The sequence below is a fragment of the Oncorhynchus tshawytscha genome, linkage group LG01 (assembly GCF_018296145.1).
Source record: "Oncorhynchus tshawytscha isolate Ot180627B linkage group LG01, Otsh_v2.0, whole genome shotgun sequence".
Lineage (NCBI taxonomy): Eukaryota > Metazoa > Chordata > Actinopteri > Salmoniformes > Salmonidae > Oncorhynchus > Oncorhynchus tshawytscha.
The window spans coordinates 67,962,727-67,978,218 of record NC_056429.1 but is presented as its reverse complement, the minus strand read 5'-3'; the positions used below and the strand labels follow the sequence as shown (position 1 = coordinate 67,978,218).

The window sequence follows — 15,492 nt, the reverse complement described above, 5'->3', positions numbered from 1 at the left end:
ACAGTCAAACACTTTCAGAACTTTCTTATGGACTTCCTTATATCTCCCTCTCTAACTTTAAACATCAGCTGTCAGAGCAGCTTACTGATAACTGTACCTGTACACAGCCAATCTGTAAATAGCACACCCCAACTACCTCATCCCCATATTGTTATTTATCCTCTTGCTCTTTTGCACCCCAGTAACTGTATTTGCACATCATCAACTGCACACCTATCACTCCAATGGTAATGCTAAATTGTAATTATTTTGCCTTTACGGCCTATTTATTGCAGTACCTCCCTACTCTTCTACATGTGCACACACTGTACATAGATATTTCTATTGTGTTATTGACTGCACGTTTGTTTATGTCTAACTCTGTGTTTTTGTTTTTGTCACACTGCTTTACTTTATCTTGGCCAGGTCGCAGTTGTAAATGAGAACTTGTTCTCAACTGGTCTACCTGGTTAAATAAAGGTGAAAAAAAACAAAACATGTTTGATTCGTGACACGAAGAGAATGTTTTCCTTTTGACATTGTCAGACATTTTCCCCAAATGTCCTGGGAACATGTGAGCTGTTTATCTGACATGGTAAAGCCAAGGCTGATGTCCTCACCTGGAACCGGTCTTCATCTCAGCATGTTATAGATAAACTATTATGTGTCAACACGGTCAATCTTTTCAGCACAGCTCCAGATTCCACAGCTCACACAGTTCATTCTCAGGTACCAGACAATGGCTACACATGTCTATTTATGCAGACAGATTCGCAAATACTTGAATCAGTACTCTCTATGGATGCGTTGACCAATCACATAAGATCTTTTTGCATTAGATCTTTTTCAGAGCTGATGTGATTGGCCAAAAGACCAATTAGTGGAAAGAAATACCTGAATTGAATTGGGCTGCCTGTGTATGTTTCTCTCTCTCAGTGTCTGTGTTTGCCTCTCTCCCTCTCTCTCTCTCTCTCTCGCTCTCTCTCTCATACAGCCAGCAAAACAGGGTTATAACAGGCCACAGAATAACCCCCCAAGGAATAAAAAAAAACAACCCCACTGTTGGATGAGTCAACATTTTAATTATCATTTTATACAATAGATTGTACATTTTCACAGGCTATAAGTAATGTGGATCGCTGAGGGATTGTTTGTTTCCAATCAGTATAAACATTGCAGTTAGTTTTCTTTTAGTTAAACAACCAATGTGATGCAGATGAATACAAATACTCTTGGGGTATTTTATGTCTTCACCTGCCACTTAGTGGGCTCGTTATCCTCCCTCCCCCACAGATTCCAACACATTCATCCTCTGTCTCAGTGAAATATCAGCAATCTAACTGCAGATACCAATGTGTTAAACCACCCAGCTGCCTCAGATCCCATAGATCAAATGATAGTCTATATCCTTTATTGCATTTCCTATCAACCATGCGATATTATGATCTTTAACCTCTGTGTACGGTCCTATATGCTCCTTACTTGTGCAGGATGTAGCAGTTTAATAAATTAAGGCCAAAATAGTAAAAGATAGAAAAATAACAGGGTATTTGCCAAAAAACAATATATTTAGGCAACAGCATAAATGTAACTGTGGTAGAATATTTGTTTGCTTAGGAAATACAATAGGAGAGCTACATTGATATCTTCATTTACATTAGTTCCTTCATATGTTTGTGGGCAAGTACGTAGCTTGTTGTAAAACAAAAATGCTATTGTTTAATTTGATGTATTTTACAGGGAATCTGAATCTGATAAAATTGGTCGAATATTTGTTTGCTCAGGAAAAACAATAGGAGAGCTACATTGATATCTTCATTTACATGAGTTACTTTATACGTATTGTGGCAAATATATTGCTTGCTGTAAAACAAAAATGCTATTGTTTAATTTGATGTATTTTATAGGGAATCTGAATCTGATCAAATTGCTCACAGTGCTCCTGAATAGAAGATTATAATCAGACATTTCTAGTCCAATTACTGTTTCAATCAAGTACATACATATATAATTTTAATGCCCAGTAAATAACATGTAATATATATTATGTTTTGAAAAGCCACACGAACCCAAGCAGCATGTCATAAATGCTTTAAAATGTCCGAAGGCTAAAGTAATTTGCTGCACATGCCACATGTAAGTGTGAGGTGACTGTGTGTTGGGTGGTCCACATGAGCAAATTATTACTTCAAATGTATCTTTTTATTTGCACATTTCATTTGAGAGTTAAATATGATTATGTTACAAGTTTGATACTTTCTCAGCGATTCTCAGGAGACATACAAAATGCTACAATATACATACATGTTCTGCGTCAGCTGGACTCAGATGCCAATCGTTATTTATAAGCCTTCGCTCCAATAAGATTGATCGTTTTATTGGGAAGGCAATATGACAACACATTGAGCAGATGTATGCTAGCCTATTGAATGATTGTGTGTAATTACAGTGTGTGTACACAACAAAGCTTTGATCATGAGAATCAATCTCTTGTGAGCTGATACAATTCTTAAAGTCATCATCTGTATGGCTGTTGCCAAGAGCTCCACAGCTCTTTACGATGCCTACAAGAGCAGTTAGAATCCAGCGCTCACATACTCATTCAGGTAGGAATGTGTCTACCAGAAACCCTACATCCATTCCTCCCTTTCATCCAGTATAGAGAAAATATGTCAAACTACTTTGAAAGACCAAAAACAATGTCCAATTCCACCATGTACAATCACCATATCACCCAACCCTTCACTCAAATAGCTCCATGTACATTTTAGGGAGCCTTTACATGTGGGTGTGAGTGCGTACTGTATGTGTGTGCTGGTCTTTGCGCGTGTGCTTTTTGCATGCGTGTATGAGTCTGAGCTACAATGTCAACGTGAGCTTTTAATATGTGTGTTTTGCTGCAGCAGGCTGAGTTGGTGACACAAACGTGGCACCCAACAGAATATGGGGTTCTTTAGCCAGGTTCTTTAACCAAGATTTTGTGGTCTAGCCATCTATACTGTCTGAGCTCTGTGCCAACATAGCTCCATCCACATCTTCAAATTCTTTCTTCTCAAATGTGAAAGGATGGCAGACACCATATCAAAACACACACGCACACCACAGAAGAGATATATTGAAAAAGCTGCCTACCTCATGTAAACCATTGCGATCAAAGTGATGGGGAATTTTTTTGCCTCAGCCTCAACACACAAACTCACTTGGATAAAAGCGCCTGCTTAACGACAATACCATTATTAATACAATAGATCCCATGTGACGGACTCGTACCAGGAACTGCCCAAAAGCCACCAGCCATTGTGTATTTGAATGTAGCAATGCATTCTCATGATCGCCCAGTGACCGACATAGAAGCTTTTCCCTTCATAAAACAAAAACGAGAGAAAACAGAGCAAAACTGAGTTACACTGAGATCACTTTAGCACACTTCAACGTAATGCTTCTTCAAACTAGAATTAAAAAAGGAATCAGAGAGAAGGGAAAGAAAAATACAACAGGTGTACTGGGAACAGAGAATATAATTTCTTCTTTATACAAATTGAGTCTGTCCATGTTTTTGAAATGCAGCATGGCTACAAGACTGCTGCGGGGTCGAGCGCTGCCATGGTGCAGTGTAGCAGCACGGCCAGCAGGAGCAGCGGTGAGTATAGGTGTGCCTGAGATGACGGCAGCCCGGCTGAATTCCTGGAGATGGAGTTGGATATACCGGGGTCGTCGATCTGTGGGTCCTGTGGAGGGAGGGACAGAGAATTGAAACAACTTGACAAATCATAACGATCAGTATTTCCCTGGTTGCATCAAAAACCTGCATTTAAAGTGTCCACATTCATGATCTCTTGGGGCTACACGCAAAACACTATATCAAATACACATTTTCAATTAGAGAAAGGTGACATAATCCAAACCAAATTAGAAAGTCGTAATAACACCACAAATGTGTGATTAAATTTGCAGACGAGACTGGAAAGTTGAAAAAAATAATTTTGTTTTAAGAACTAAAATGCCAGGGTGGCTCTGTCATATCCATGTGTTGCTTTGGAGGTGAGATGAAAAGCTCTTTGATGCACTAATGAATTGCAGAGCTGAAAAGGGGCCATGTCTTCTCAGGCTGTTTGAACCTGCCACTGCCTCCTTAAATGTCACTCCATGGAATAATGCAGCTTTATTATGTACAATGACATTTACTGAACTTTGAAGAGCACTAGATAAGCAATGCTCACATTTCAGCCCAGAGGACTACAAAGACCATGGGCATGTGTGCAGAAGAGGTCGCCTTGACTTCTTTATGTGGGTCTGTGTCATGAGGTTAGGGTCCAAGTAGTAATTACCTTAGTCTTTCCTCTTAATTGAAAATCTACACTACTGTTCATACGTGGTTTTACATAGATCACGACTGATTAGGTAGGACCTACTCACATTTTCTGGATCGGTCATATATTCAGGAAAACCTCCTGGTCTTAGTCATGACGAATTGTTAGTTGATAGTTATGGCTTAAAGTTAATATTTCTTTCTCAAACAAGGTTCATTAGGATAATCAAACTATGCTCTCCACTTACCACGCAAAGCACCCCATCAATTGAGATGTTAGACTTCAGTTTCTGTGCCTGTAAAACCAAGAGAAACATGGTCAAAACCACCATACTGTGTGTAGTAGGAATTTATGCGCTCGTCAACGTGATTGTAAACAGTGATGGACCATGGGTAGTGCTCAACATCAGTGATTTGTTGCTTTGGAATAATATAAAATATATATGCCATTCAGAAGGAGCTTTTATACAAAGTGACTTAGTCATGTGTGCATACATTTTTCATATGGGTGTCCCCGGGAATCAAACCCACAATCCTGGCATTGCAAGTGCCATCCTTTACCAACTGAGCCATACAGTACCATTTTCTACTGAAATACATGTCGTCATTGATTCTCATACAGTTTTTCGATTCAGTGGTTACAGATGACTTCCCGGACCAGGTTGTATGAGGAAACGTCTCTGGTCACAGTTAAATCTCAGCGCTTTTCCACTTGTAAGTCCTTTTATTTATAATGTGCCTCGAACAACAGCTTGGCTGCTCTAGGTAATGTCGTATGATGAGGCCGGTCATCTGGTATTTGCAGGACCTCAAGTGGACAAAGACCTTGAAGGGAAACTGCTGTGGTCAACAGTGAAACAAAAGTGATGATTTACATGACAGGGTTGCGCTCAGTCCCCTATGTGAGCCAGTCACTCTAATGCTTTACAATACTTCCTGTTTTCCATTTGGTGGGAGCTAGTAAAAACTGTGTGTGCATGCTTGTTTTCTTGTGTGTGTGTGTGTGTGTTGTGGGGATGTAGGTCTGACAGTATAATATACTGAACCAAATTATAAACGCAACATGCAACAATTTCAACGATTTTACTGAGTTACAGTTCATATAAGGAAATCAGTCAATTTAAATGAATAAATTAGGCCCTAATAGGAGGGCATAGGCCCACCCAATGGGGAGCCAGGCCCAGCCAATCAGAAGTAATTTTTCCCCACAAAAGGGCTTAATAACAGACAGAAATACTCCTCAGTTTCATCAGCTGTCCGGGTGGCTGGTCTCAGATGATATTGCAGGTGAAGAAGCTGGATGTGGAGGTCCTGGCCTGACGTGGTTACACGTGGTCTGCGTTTGTGAGGCCAGTTGGACGTACTGCCAAATTCTCTAAAACAAAGCTGGAGGTGGTTTATGAAAGAGAAATGAACATTAGGTTCTCTGGCAACAGCTCTGGTGGACATTCCTGTAGTCAGCATGCCAATTCCCCCAAAACTTGAACATCTGTTGCATTGTGTTGTGTGACAAAACTGCACATTGTAGAATGGCCTTTTATTGTCCCCAGCACAAGGTGCACCTGTGTAATGCTCATGCTGTTTAATCAGCTTCTTGATGTGCCACACCTGTCAGGATTATCTTGGCAAAGGAGAAATGCTCAATTACACTAACTTTTTGAGCATATGGAACATTTCTGGGATCTTTTATGTCAGCTCATGAAACATGGGACCAACACTTACCATGGTGTGTTTATATTTTTGTTCAGTATAAATGAAAATCCAGGCCGGTTTCTGTTACTGCAAGTATTACCCCTAGAGCCATGGGGAATATGGCACAGGGCAGGCATGATAATGCAGTAATTCAGCGAGTCTGGACTATTACAAAGTGTTTATGTGGAGTAATATGTACTTTGTGAAGATAACACATTAAGACCAACCAACTTGGCAATTCAAGTTAGGCTGATAACTTGTCCTGATCAGTGTAATGTGGCAGTGTAGAAGACAGTGCGAGGGTGTGTGGATTTGGCTGTAGTGGGAGTTGGATGGGACACAGTAGAGGGAAATTAGAGATGTTTGTCATTGCCCACTGAATGGAATCCAGAGCTGTCGCACAATTAATTTCTCTCCCGCTGGCCTAAACCATCAATTAGCTTGACTGGGCATGCTGTTATTGTTTCATACTTCACCATGCATTATCTACGGGATTTCATGGGGAGCGGAGGAGAATCAGACCTGTATCCTTTACGAGTACATGCGTATGTATGTGTAGGGTGTTGAATACCAATAACCTGCAACCAGATTATAACCAAGTAAAACATTTTCTATAACAATTTATGTAGTTCTGTCCTTGAGCTGTTCTTGTCTATTCATGTTCTGTATTATGTCATGTTTCATGTTTTGTGTGGACTCTAGGAAGAGTAGCTGCTGCTTTGGGGATCCTAAAAAAATACCAAATACCAAAATACAACCTGACCATGATGTTACAAAATATGTCTTTATACCCAGTTTCACCCACTGGCGATGTTGATGCAGAAATGCTGTTTGAATATGGTTGATACAGACTTGTCTAAAGGCAGCTAAGCAATTTTCATTTGAGTTAACTATTCATAAGTAAAACTGAATCCCCTCTGGGGTTCACTGTGAATAATCTGTTTTGCTGCTCTTAACTGTCAGGCCCAGGTTGGGGAGCGCTACAGGCCCTGCTGGGCTCAGCAGCAACACAACAGACTCTCCTTGCTATTGTTCCTGGTGCTGAGATACGCTGGGAGCCACCTGAATCTCTGACGTGGGACAAAAGGCATTTCTGCCTGCACCACTTTCAATCCACACAAAGAGAGGCAAATCGTTCTCACCGGATACAAGACAAAGAGAACCCTTTCTAATTCAGTTTGAAGCTTAAGGTCACAAAGAAAAATAAAAAAATACTTCCTGGCAGTTTGAGGAATACACAGTAGAGCTAAATTTGATTTGCGAAAATATATCAAATGAAAGACAAAAAAAAAATACATATTTCAAGCTGCTTACGTGGGAAGTTCCAAAGTTGTCTTTTGGCTAGAAGTCTAGTGGGGTCCTGAGTCATTGGTTTTGCACAAGTGCTACAGCTGTCTGCCAGTGCCAGTATAGAGGGTTTGTAATCGATGAGGAGAGGAGAGAGGAGTGAGTGTTCTGACAGGCCCGTCCCCTGAGTGTGTGATTAGAAAGAGCTTGTCTGCCTCCGACAGCCGTTCCTGCTCAACACACGCTACAGAGCAAACAGGGCTAATACAGGAACACACACTCTCATTAACTTCAGCTTGACACGCCACGCGCACAGCGCCAACAGCACTAACTCGCCAATACACCAGCCTCATTATCAGCTTAGTGTGTGTGTGTTGTGTGTGTGTGTGTGTGTGTGTGTGTTTGTGGTGTGTGAGTGATGTGAGACAAATACACATTTGCTAAAACCATACAATAGTTTTGCATGCGCATCTGTGTGGGAAGGATGATTGCCTCCTGCACTTGTGTGTTGTGTGATGTGTGTGTCCTTGCAAAGTGAGCACTTTCATCTGATTAGAGAATGTGTGTATCTATGACAGAACCCTGGACAGAGCTAATACTGTGAGCTTCCCAAGTCTGAACATTAGTGTCAGTTACATCACATTGCTGATAAACAACTGGGTTTGCTTTGTTGAAGCCATTCACACTGATCAAGGTACAATCTTAGATGTTAATCTTAATAACCATCAACCACCCTAACAGTGCGCTCTGATACAGCACCAGTCTTTGTCCCCTGATGTAAATGTAAGATCCATCTCCAGCAGGTCATCTAAGCCAGGACATCATCACAGAGATAACCCCCGCTCCACCCCTGGGCCTGCACACTATTTATCTGCCATACAGATCAATCTGGGTAATATATCCTAATCTGTTCCATTAGCATATGAATGCCCTATCAAATGGTGCAGGCCGAGCAGCCAGGGAAACGCAGGACCTCATCAGGCGAGGGGTCGGCTGGCTGGCGGTCAGGCTAGCGGTCATCCATGTTAATGGGAGCTGGGTGGCAGTAGGTGACATTTAGATCAGACCACACGTCACCTTGTCGGTGACACCACCGTGCCTTTTTTACAGAGGTGAATGAAGCCTGCACACTGGCCATGTGTGATTCTCCAGGGCGCTAGAGTATGTGATGGAGTACATCTAGTGTGTCTGCTATTGAAGTGAGTGTTTGAGCTGCAGTGTGTAGCAGGATGTGCTGACTGACTGAAGGACAGTGTCTAGCTATGAGAACGACTCCACTCAGTGTCTAGCTATACCACTAATAGGCCAGGATAACAATTCAATATATGTGCCTCAGACTCCTATACAACTGTTAGTCCATTACAAGTTAATGCAGGCTCTGCTGAAAAAAAGCAGCATTGGTTCTCAAAAGGGCTACCCAGCTAGCATATAATGTTCTTAGAACCATATGTTTCTCAGAGTTGAGTGAGAGTATGGTTGTCCTGTGGATATTTTGCATACAACCTTCCCACAACTTTCTGGGAATGGTGTAGGATAGCTGCTTGGTTTTGGAAAATGATCTGCACATTTAAGGAACTTAACAAAAAACTTTTTTTCTTGGCATTTAATTATTTCATTAATGTTATTGGAACGTTCTCCAACTGTTTTGACATTGGGAATGTTTTCAAATTGTTCAGAGAACGTTAAGAAACAACGTTCTTCTGTGGGAATGTCAGTACTTCAGCATAAACTCCCATTCGGCACGCACTGTTTCACTTTCAATTACTCAATATTTTTAACAAAAACGGACGACTGTAACTAAGCCCAGGAATGTCAATGCAATCAAAGGGCTATGATCTCAAGTCAGTTATAATGTGGCTAATAGGCTAGCGCACATGTGTCAAACAAGCCCTGTGGACCAACTAGGACACACATAAATGAGTATGAATGAGTCAACAGTTAAGTCATCTTAACTAGCTCCCATCGGTGAGTCAACTTCTATTGCGATACTATCCCGTGTCCCATGTCCCGTGCAGCGGAGGGAAAGTGTACAGACACATGCCACAGTCCTAGCTAGGCTACTAAAATGTTGTAGTCTGGCTTTGGTTTTTAAAGCTTGACAATGAATACCCCCCCCCCCAAAAAAAAAACCTGTAACAAAATCACAATGCAAAGGAGAAATATGTAGCCCTATTACAACTACAATACACAATATGTAAAAATATTATATAGAGCATCCTATGTACATAAGTGGACATTATAAAGGGCCATATTTTTTCTAATAAATCAATGGCCAGTTAGATGTTTTTGTAAAAATGAATGAACTATGTCTGGCCTGGGAATTCAATGTGTTTTTTCAATTTGGCCTGTGTGCCGATTGAGTTTTACACCCCTGGGCTAGCGTATCTATTTATGTAGCTAGCTATTTATTTAGCAAGCTAAAAACACAGAGCCTTACGTTAGCTGGCTAACTAGCTGCTGGGAGGATGTCAAGTCATTGGAGGAGTGGGTGAGTGACCAACTTATTTTGGTGGCTACAGTTGTGAATCGCTTTCCTAGCTAACTAGCTTGAAGGACTGTTATCCACAGTTAGCATATATCTTATTTGTCAATCAAATGTAATTGGCATCGATAAAATAAATGGGCAGGCAGGCAATTTCCCATTCAGTTATCAAAACATAGCTTAAAAACATAGTAAAACTTTATCAGAACCTCCCTGCAACCTAAGAATAAACGTTCCCACAACATGAAAAAATGGCACTTCTGTTATCAAAATGTTTAAAAAAAATGTTACGTTTTACCAGTCAGGAAACTTATGGCTTTGTTCTCAGAACCAATTTTCAAGGAACCAAATGTACTAGCTGAATACTCTACAGATTTGTTCTACCTCATTAAATCAACATTGCTTAAATTAAGCCAGTGCCATCTTAAAATAGTTCCCTAAGATTAGATGCTGGGCCGTAGGCCCCCAGGACAGGAGATCCATGGGGCATGAAATCACTTCTTGCTGTGTGTCATAGCTGCTTGAGCCCTCACCTGCAAGCTGCCACAGAAGTGGTAGAGGGACTCGTCTCCTGTGTTGAGATGGTTGGTGTTTGTGGCAGCATCCAGTGAGTTGGGGGAGCGGTCCTTAGCCTTCTGGGAAGGAGTGGTGGTGGAGGTGGTGGTCTGCACCGGAGGCATGGGCTGCCACACTCCCACGTCTGTCCCGTTCCCAAACGCGTGGATGGCTTTGCCTACAGAGAAACCAGACTCTGTGTTAGACTACTACACCAATGTTGCATTGAGAGAAGAGATTGAGAGAGAAAGTATTCATTTTTCCACATTTTGTTGTGTTACAGCCTGAATTGAAAATGTATTAAATATAGATTTTGTGTGAGTGGCTTACACACATTTTTTTAATTTTTTTAAACAAATTAAATAGAAATCAAAAGCTGAAATGTCTTGAGTCAATAAGTATTCAACCCCTTTGTTATGACAAGCCATTAATAAGTTCAGGAATAAAAATGTGTAACAAGTCACAATGTGTGTAACAAGTTGCAATAATGGAGTTTAACATGATTTTTTTGACTACCTCAGCTCTGTACCAAACGGAGTCGAGCAGTGAATGTCAAACACAGATTCAACCACAAAGACCAGGGAGGTTTCCAATGCAAGACCATGAATGTTCCTGAGTGGCCGAGTAACAGTTTTGACTTAAATCTACTTGAAAATCTAGCACAAAACATGAAAATGGTTGTCTAGCAATGATCAACAACCAATTTGACAGAGCTCAATACATTTCTAAAAGAATACTGGGCAAATGTTGCACAATCCAGGTGTGGAAAGATCTTACAGACTTACCCAGAAAGACTCACAGCTGACATATTTCTATTTAAAAAACGTTCAATAAAATCACTGGAATGAATACACTCCTGATCACATGCAAATACAGTTCACTTTCATAGCAATCACATACAAACAGCATGATCCCATTGATTGTATAATTCCTTCTTGCATCTATGCACTCTCCTTCTCTCATGTTTTATCTTTGCTTGTGGACTTCAGTGCACAACACATCAGCCGTTCGTGACCAGGCCAAACAAACATTCCAATCAAAAACTTGATATCATAACCACTAACCACAGCTTACATTGTTGTCACCATATTAGCTAATGTCAAAGTCAACATAGCTACTAGAACTAACGTATTAGTAAACCTGCTACAATCATGCAGTAGAGTGTAGATACCTTAGTAAGCAGTTTAGCAGTGACACTGGTGGGCCTCGGTGACGATACATTTATAAATCTAAAATGTTACCTTGACTTGGAAGAGTTCTAGTGTTTGATAGCCATAGCCAGCTAGCTAACATAAACTCAGCAAAAAAAGAAATGTCCCTTTTTTAGGACCCTGTCTTTCAAAGATAATTTGTAAAAATCCAAATAACTCCACAGATCTTCATTGTAAAGGGTTTAACCTCTCTAGGGTAGGGGGCAGCATTCGGAATTTTGGATGAAAAGCATGCCTGCTACTCGGGCCCAGAAGATATGATATGCATATAACTGGTAGATTTGGATAGAAAACACTCTAAATAGTGTTTAAATAGTGTGAGAATAACAGAACTGATTTAGCAGGCGAAAATCGGAGAAAAATCCATTCAGGAAGTAGTTTTTTTTCTTGGGTTTTGTAGTTTTCTATTCAATGCAATACAGTATCCATTGACTTAGGACTCCATTTGAAGTTCCTATGCCTTCCACTAGATGTCAACAGTCTTTAGAAATCGTTTCAGGCTTGTATTCTTATAAATGAGGGAGTAAGACCAGTCTGAACGAGTGGAGCCTAACATGTCGCAGAGTTTTTTCAGGCGCATGTGCATTTCTTGTTTACCTTTTATATTGACAATGTTATTGTCCGGTTGAAATATTATAGATCATTGAGGCAAAAAAAAAACCTGAGGATTGAATATAAACATCGTTTGAAATGTTTCTATGAACTTTACGGATACAATTTGAATTTGTTTTGACTGAGTTTGAGCCTGTGGATTACTGAAGAAAACGCGCTAACAAAACTGAAGTTTTTGGATATAAAGAGACTTCATCGAACAAAAGGAACATTTGTTGAGTAAATGAATGTCTTCTGATTGCCACCATATGAAGATAATCAAAGATAAGGGATTACTTTGATCTCTATTTCTGAGTTTTGTAACGCTTCTGCTTGGCTGGTTACTGTTTGTAATAATTTATCAACTGGGCTATGTTCTGGGCTAGGTATGTTCTGGGCTAGGTATGCTTTCGCCGAAAAGCATTTTATAAATATGACCCTGTGGTTGGTTTAACAAGAAGTTAATCTTTAAACCTATGTAAAATATGTTTTGTTTTCTGAATTTTTATAATGAGCATTTCTGTAATTGAATTTGGCGCTCTGCAAACTCTCTGGATGTTGGTCAGATGGGACGCATACCCTAGCGAGGATAAACACTGTTTCCCATGCTTGTTCAATGAACCATAAACAATTAATGAACATGCACCTGTGGAACGGTTGTTAAAACACTAACAGCTTACAGACGGTAGGCAATTAAGGTCATAGTTATGAAAACTAAGGACACTAAAGAATCCTTTCTACTGACTCTGAAAAACACCAAAAGAAAGTTGCCCAGGGTCCCTGCTCATCTGCGTGAATGTGCCTTAGGCATGCTGCAAGGAGGCATGAGGACTGCAGATCTGGCCAGGGCAATAAATTGCAATGTCTGTACTGTGAGTCGCTTAACACAGAGCTACAGGGAGACAGGACGGACAGCTGATCGTCCTCACAATGTAACAACACCTGCACAGGATCAGTACATCCGAACATCACACCTGCGGGACAGGTACAGGATGGCAACAACAACTGTCTGAGTTACACCAGGAATGCACAATCCCTCCATCAGTGCTCAGACTGTCCGCAATAGGGTGAGAGAGGCTGGACAGAGGGCTTGTAGGCCTGTTGTAAGGCAGGTCCTCACCAGACATCACTGGCAACAACGTCACCTATGGGCACCAACCCACCATCGCTGGACCCGACAGGACTGGCAAACAGTGCTCTTCACTGATGAGTCAAGGTTTTGTCTCACCAGGGGTGATGGTCGGATTCACGTTTATCGTCAAAGGAATGAGCGTTACACCGAGGCCTGTACTCTGGAGCGGGATCGATTTTGGAGGTGTAGGGTCCGTCATGGTCTGGGACGGTGTGTCACAGCATCATCGGACTCAGCTTGTTGTCATTTCAGACAATCTCAAAGCTATGGTACCCTTCCTGCAGGCTCATCCTGACATGACCCTCCAGCATGACAATGCCACCAGCCATACTGCTCGTTCTGTGCGTGATTTCCTGCAAGACAGGAATGTCAGCATTCTGCCATGGCCAGCAAAGAGCCCAGCTCTCAATCCCATTGAGCATGTCTGGGACCTGTTGGATCGGAGGGTGAGGGCTAGGGCCATTCCCCCCAGAAATGTCCGGGAACTTCCAGTTGCCTTGGTGGAAGAGTGGGGTAACATCTCACAACAAGAACTGACAAATCTGGTGCAATCCATGAGGAGGAGATGCACTGCTGTACTTGATGCAGCTGGTGGCCACACCAGATACTGACTGTTACTTTTGATTTTGACCCCCCTTTGTTCAGGGACACATTATTCCATTTCTGTTAGTCACATGGCCGTGTAGCTTGTTCAGTTTATGTCTCAGTTGTTAAATCTTGTTATGTTCATACAAATATTTACACATGTTAAGTTTGCTGAAAATAAACTCAGTTGTCAGTGAGAGGACGTTTCTTTTTTTACTGAGTTTAGCATCCCTCTCTGTTTAGGTATGCTAAACTAGCTAGCTGCATTTGCTAGCTAAGCTATGCTAAACTTTATGTGGGTCTTTTTGAAGAATGTTTTGTTAACAATGGAAATTAAAATACATTTTTGGATCAAGTCCTGAAGCAGTATTGATATATTGACAAAAAATGTTTCATATGGGGAGGAATGAGAGAAGAGCTGTCAGACTTTATGGCATTACTCAATGACATTGACCCCAATTTCAAATTCACTATTGAATGTGACATTAATTAAACCTGTTCATTACCTCAATATGTGGATTGAGATATCAAAAGGAACCCTGTTTGGAAAAGAAATGGACAGAAATACTCTATTACAGGGGGACAGCTTCCACCTGAGCCATTAAAAACAGGACTTCCAAGAAGCCAGTATTTCAAACTGGGCCGTACATGCCACTCCACAGAGGACTATCAAGAAAAAGCAGCGGAGATGCGCAATAGGTTTCTAAGAGGCTACCCTCCACAATGTGTGGATGAAAAAGACCCACTAGAGCTATAGAACACTGTAATTGTAACGATGTACGCTGAGAGTCGGGAAGCAAGTTCAGGGAGTGAATATATTTAATTAATAAATGAACAAACCAAGAAACACAAACAGCGCACCGACATGAAACAGGAACAATGACAAGTGGGGAAGAAACCAAAGGGAGTGACATATATAGGGCAGGTAATCAAGGAGGTGATGGAGTCCAGGTGAGTGTCATAATGCACTGATGCCTGTAACGATGGTGACAGGTGTGCGCCATAACAAGCAGCCTGGTGACCTAGAGGCCGGAGAGCGAGCACACATGACAGTAATGTTCACCACCACATATATTTTGAACTCACGCAAAGTAGGAGATGCTGTCAAGAAACACTGGCATGTTTTATCATCGGAACCAGCTTTACCCGCTGAATTTAAGAATCAACCACTTATAAGAGAGGTTGCAATTTACGCAATAAATTGGCCCATGCCAACTGCCAGCCACAAAAGAAAATCAGCCAGGCTCTATCACGCCCTCTTCCGAATGGTAGCTATACATGCAGAGGTTACACAAGGTGCAACAATATGATGAAGTGTGAATATTTCTGCCACCCACATACAGGAATACAGTTCCAAATAAATGACATTATTATGTGCTCCACCACACATGTTATCTACATGATTAAATGTTCATGTGGGCTGTGTTATGTAAGTAAAACCTCGTTCTCTCAAACAGAGAATTAGTGAACATAAAAGATCAATCAGGAGAAACGACAGGGATTACCCAGTCAAAGGACATTTTAATGACCAAAAACCTGACATTTCTACCTTTAGATTTTGTGGCACAGAGAAAGTTAAGATATCAAACAGGGGAGGTGATATAAATAGTACTCAGAGCAAAAGAGAATGTTTTTAAATTTTCACCTTCCAGACATTTTTCCTAAAGGT

The 15,492-nt window shown here is 41.1% G+C and overlaps 1 protein-coding gene across 1 annotated transcript in view; it reads right to left on the bottom strand.

The window, feature by feature from the left end:
• Window positions 1–1,041: 1,041 nt before the first annotated feature.
• Window positions 1,042–15,492, bottom strand: part of gfra1a (gdnf family receptor alpha 1a) — a 106,088-nt gene continuing 91,637 nt past the window's right edge. The window contains exons 7-9 of the mRNA XM_024428356.2: window positions 10,283–10,482; window positions 4,537–4,584; window positions 1,042–3,707 (exon numbers count right to left, since the gene is read on the bottom strand). Coding sequence (XP_024284124.1) covers window positions 3,552–3,707; window positions 4,537–4,584; window positions 10,283–10,482 — 404 coding nt within the window. The 3' untranslated portion in view covers window positions 1,042–3,551. The remainder of the gene's footprint in view (window positions 3,708–4,536; window positions 4,585–10,282; window positions 10,483–15,492) is intronic.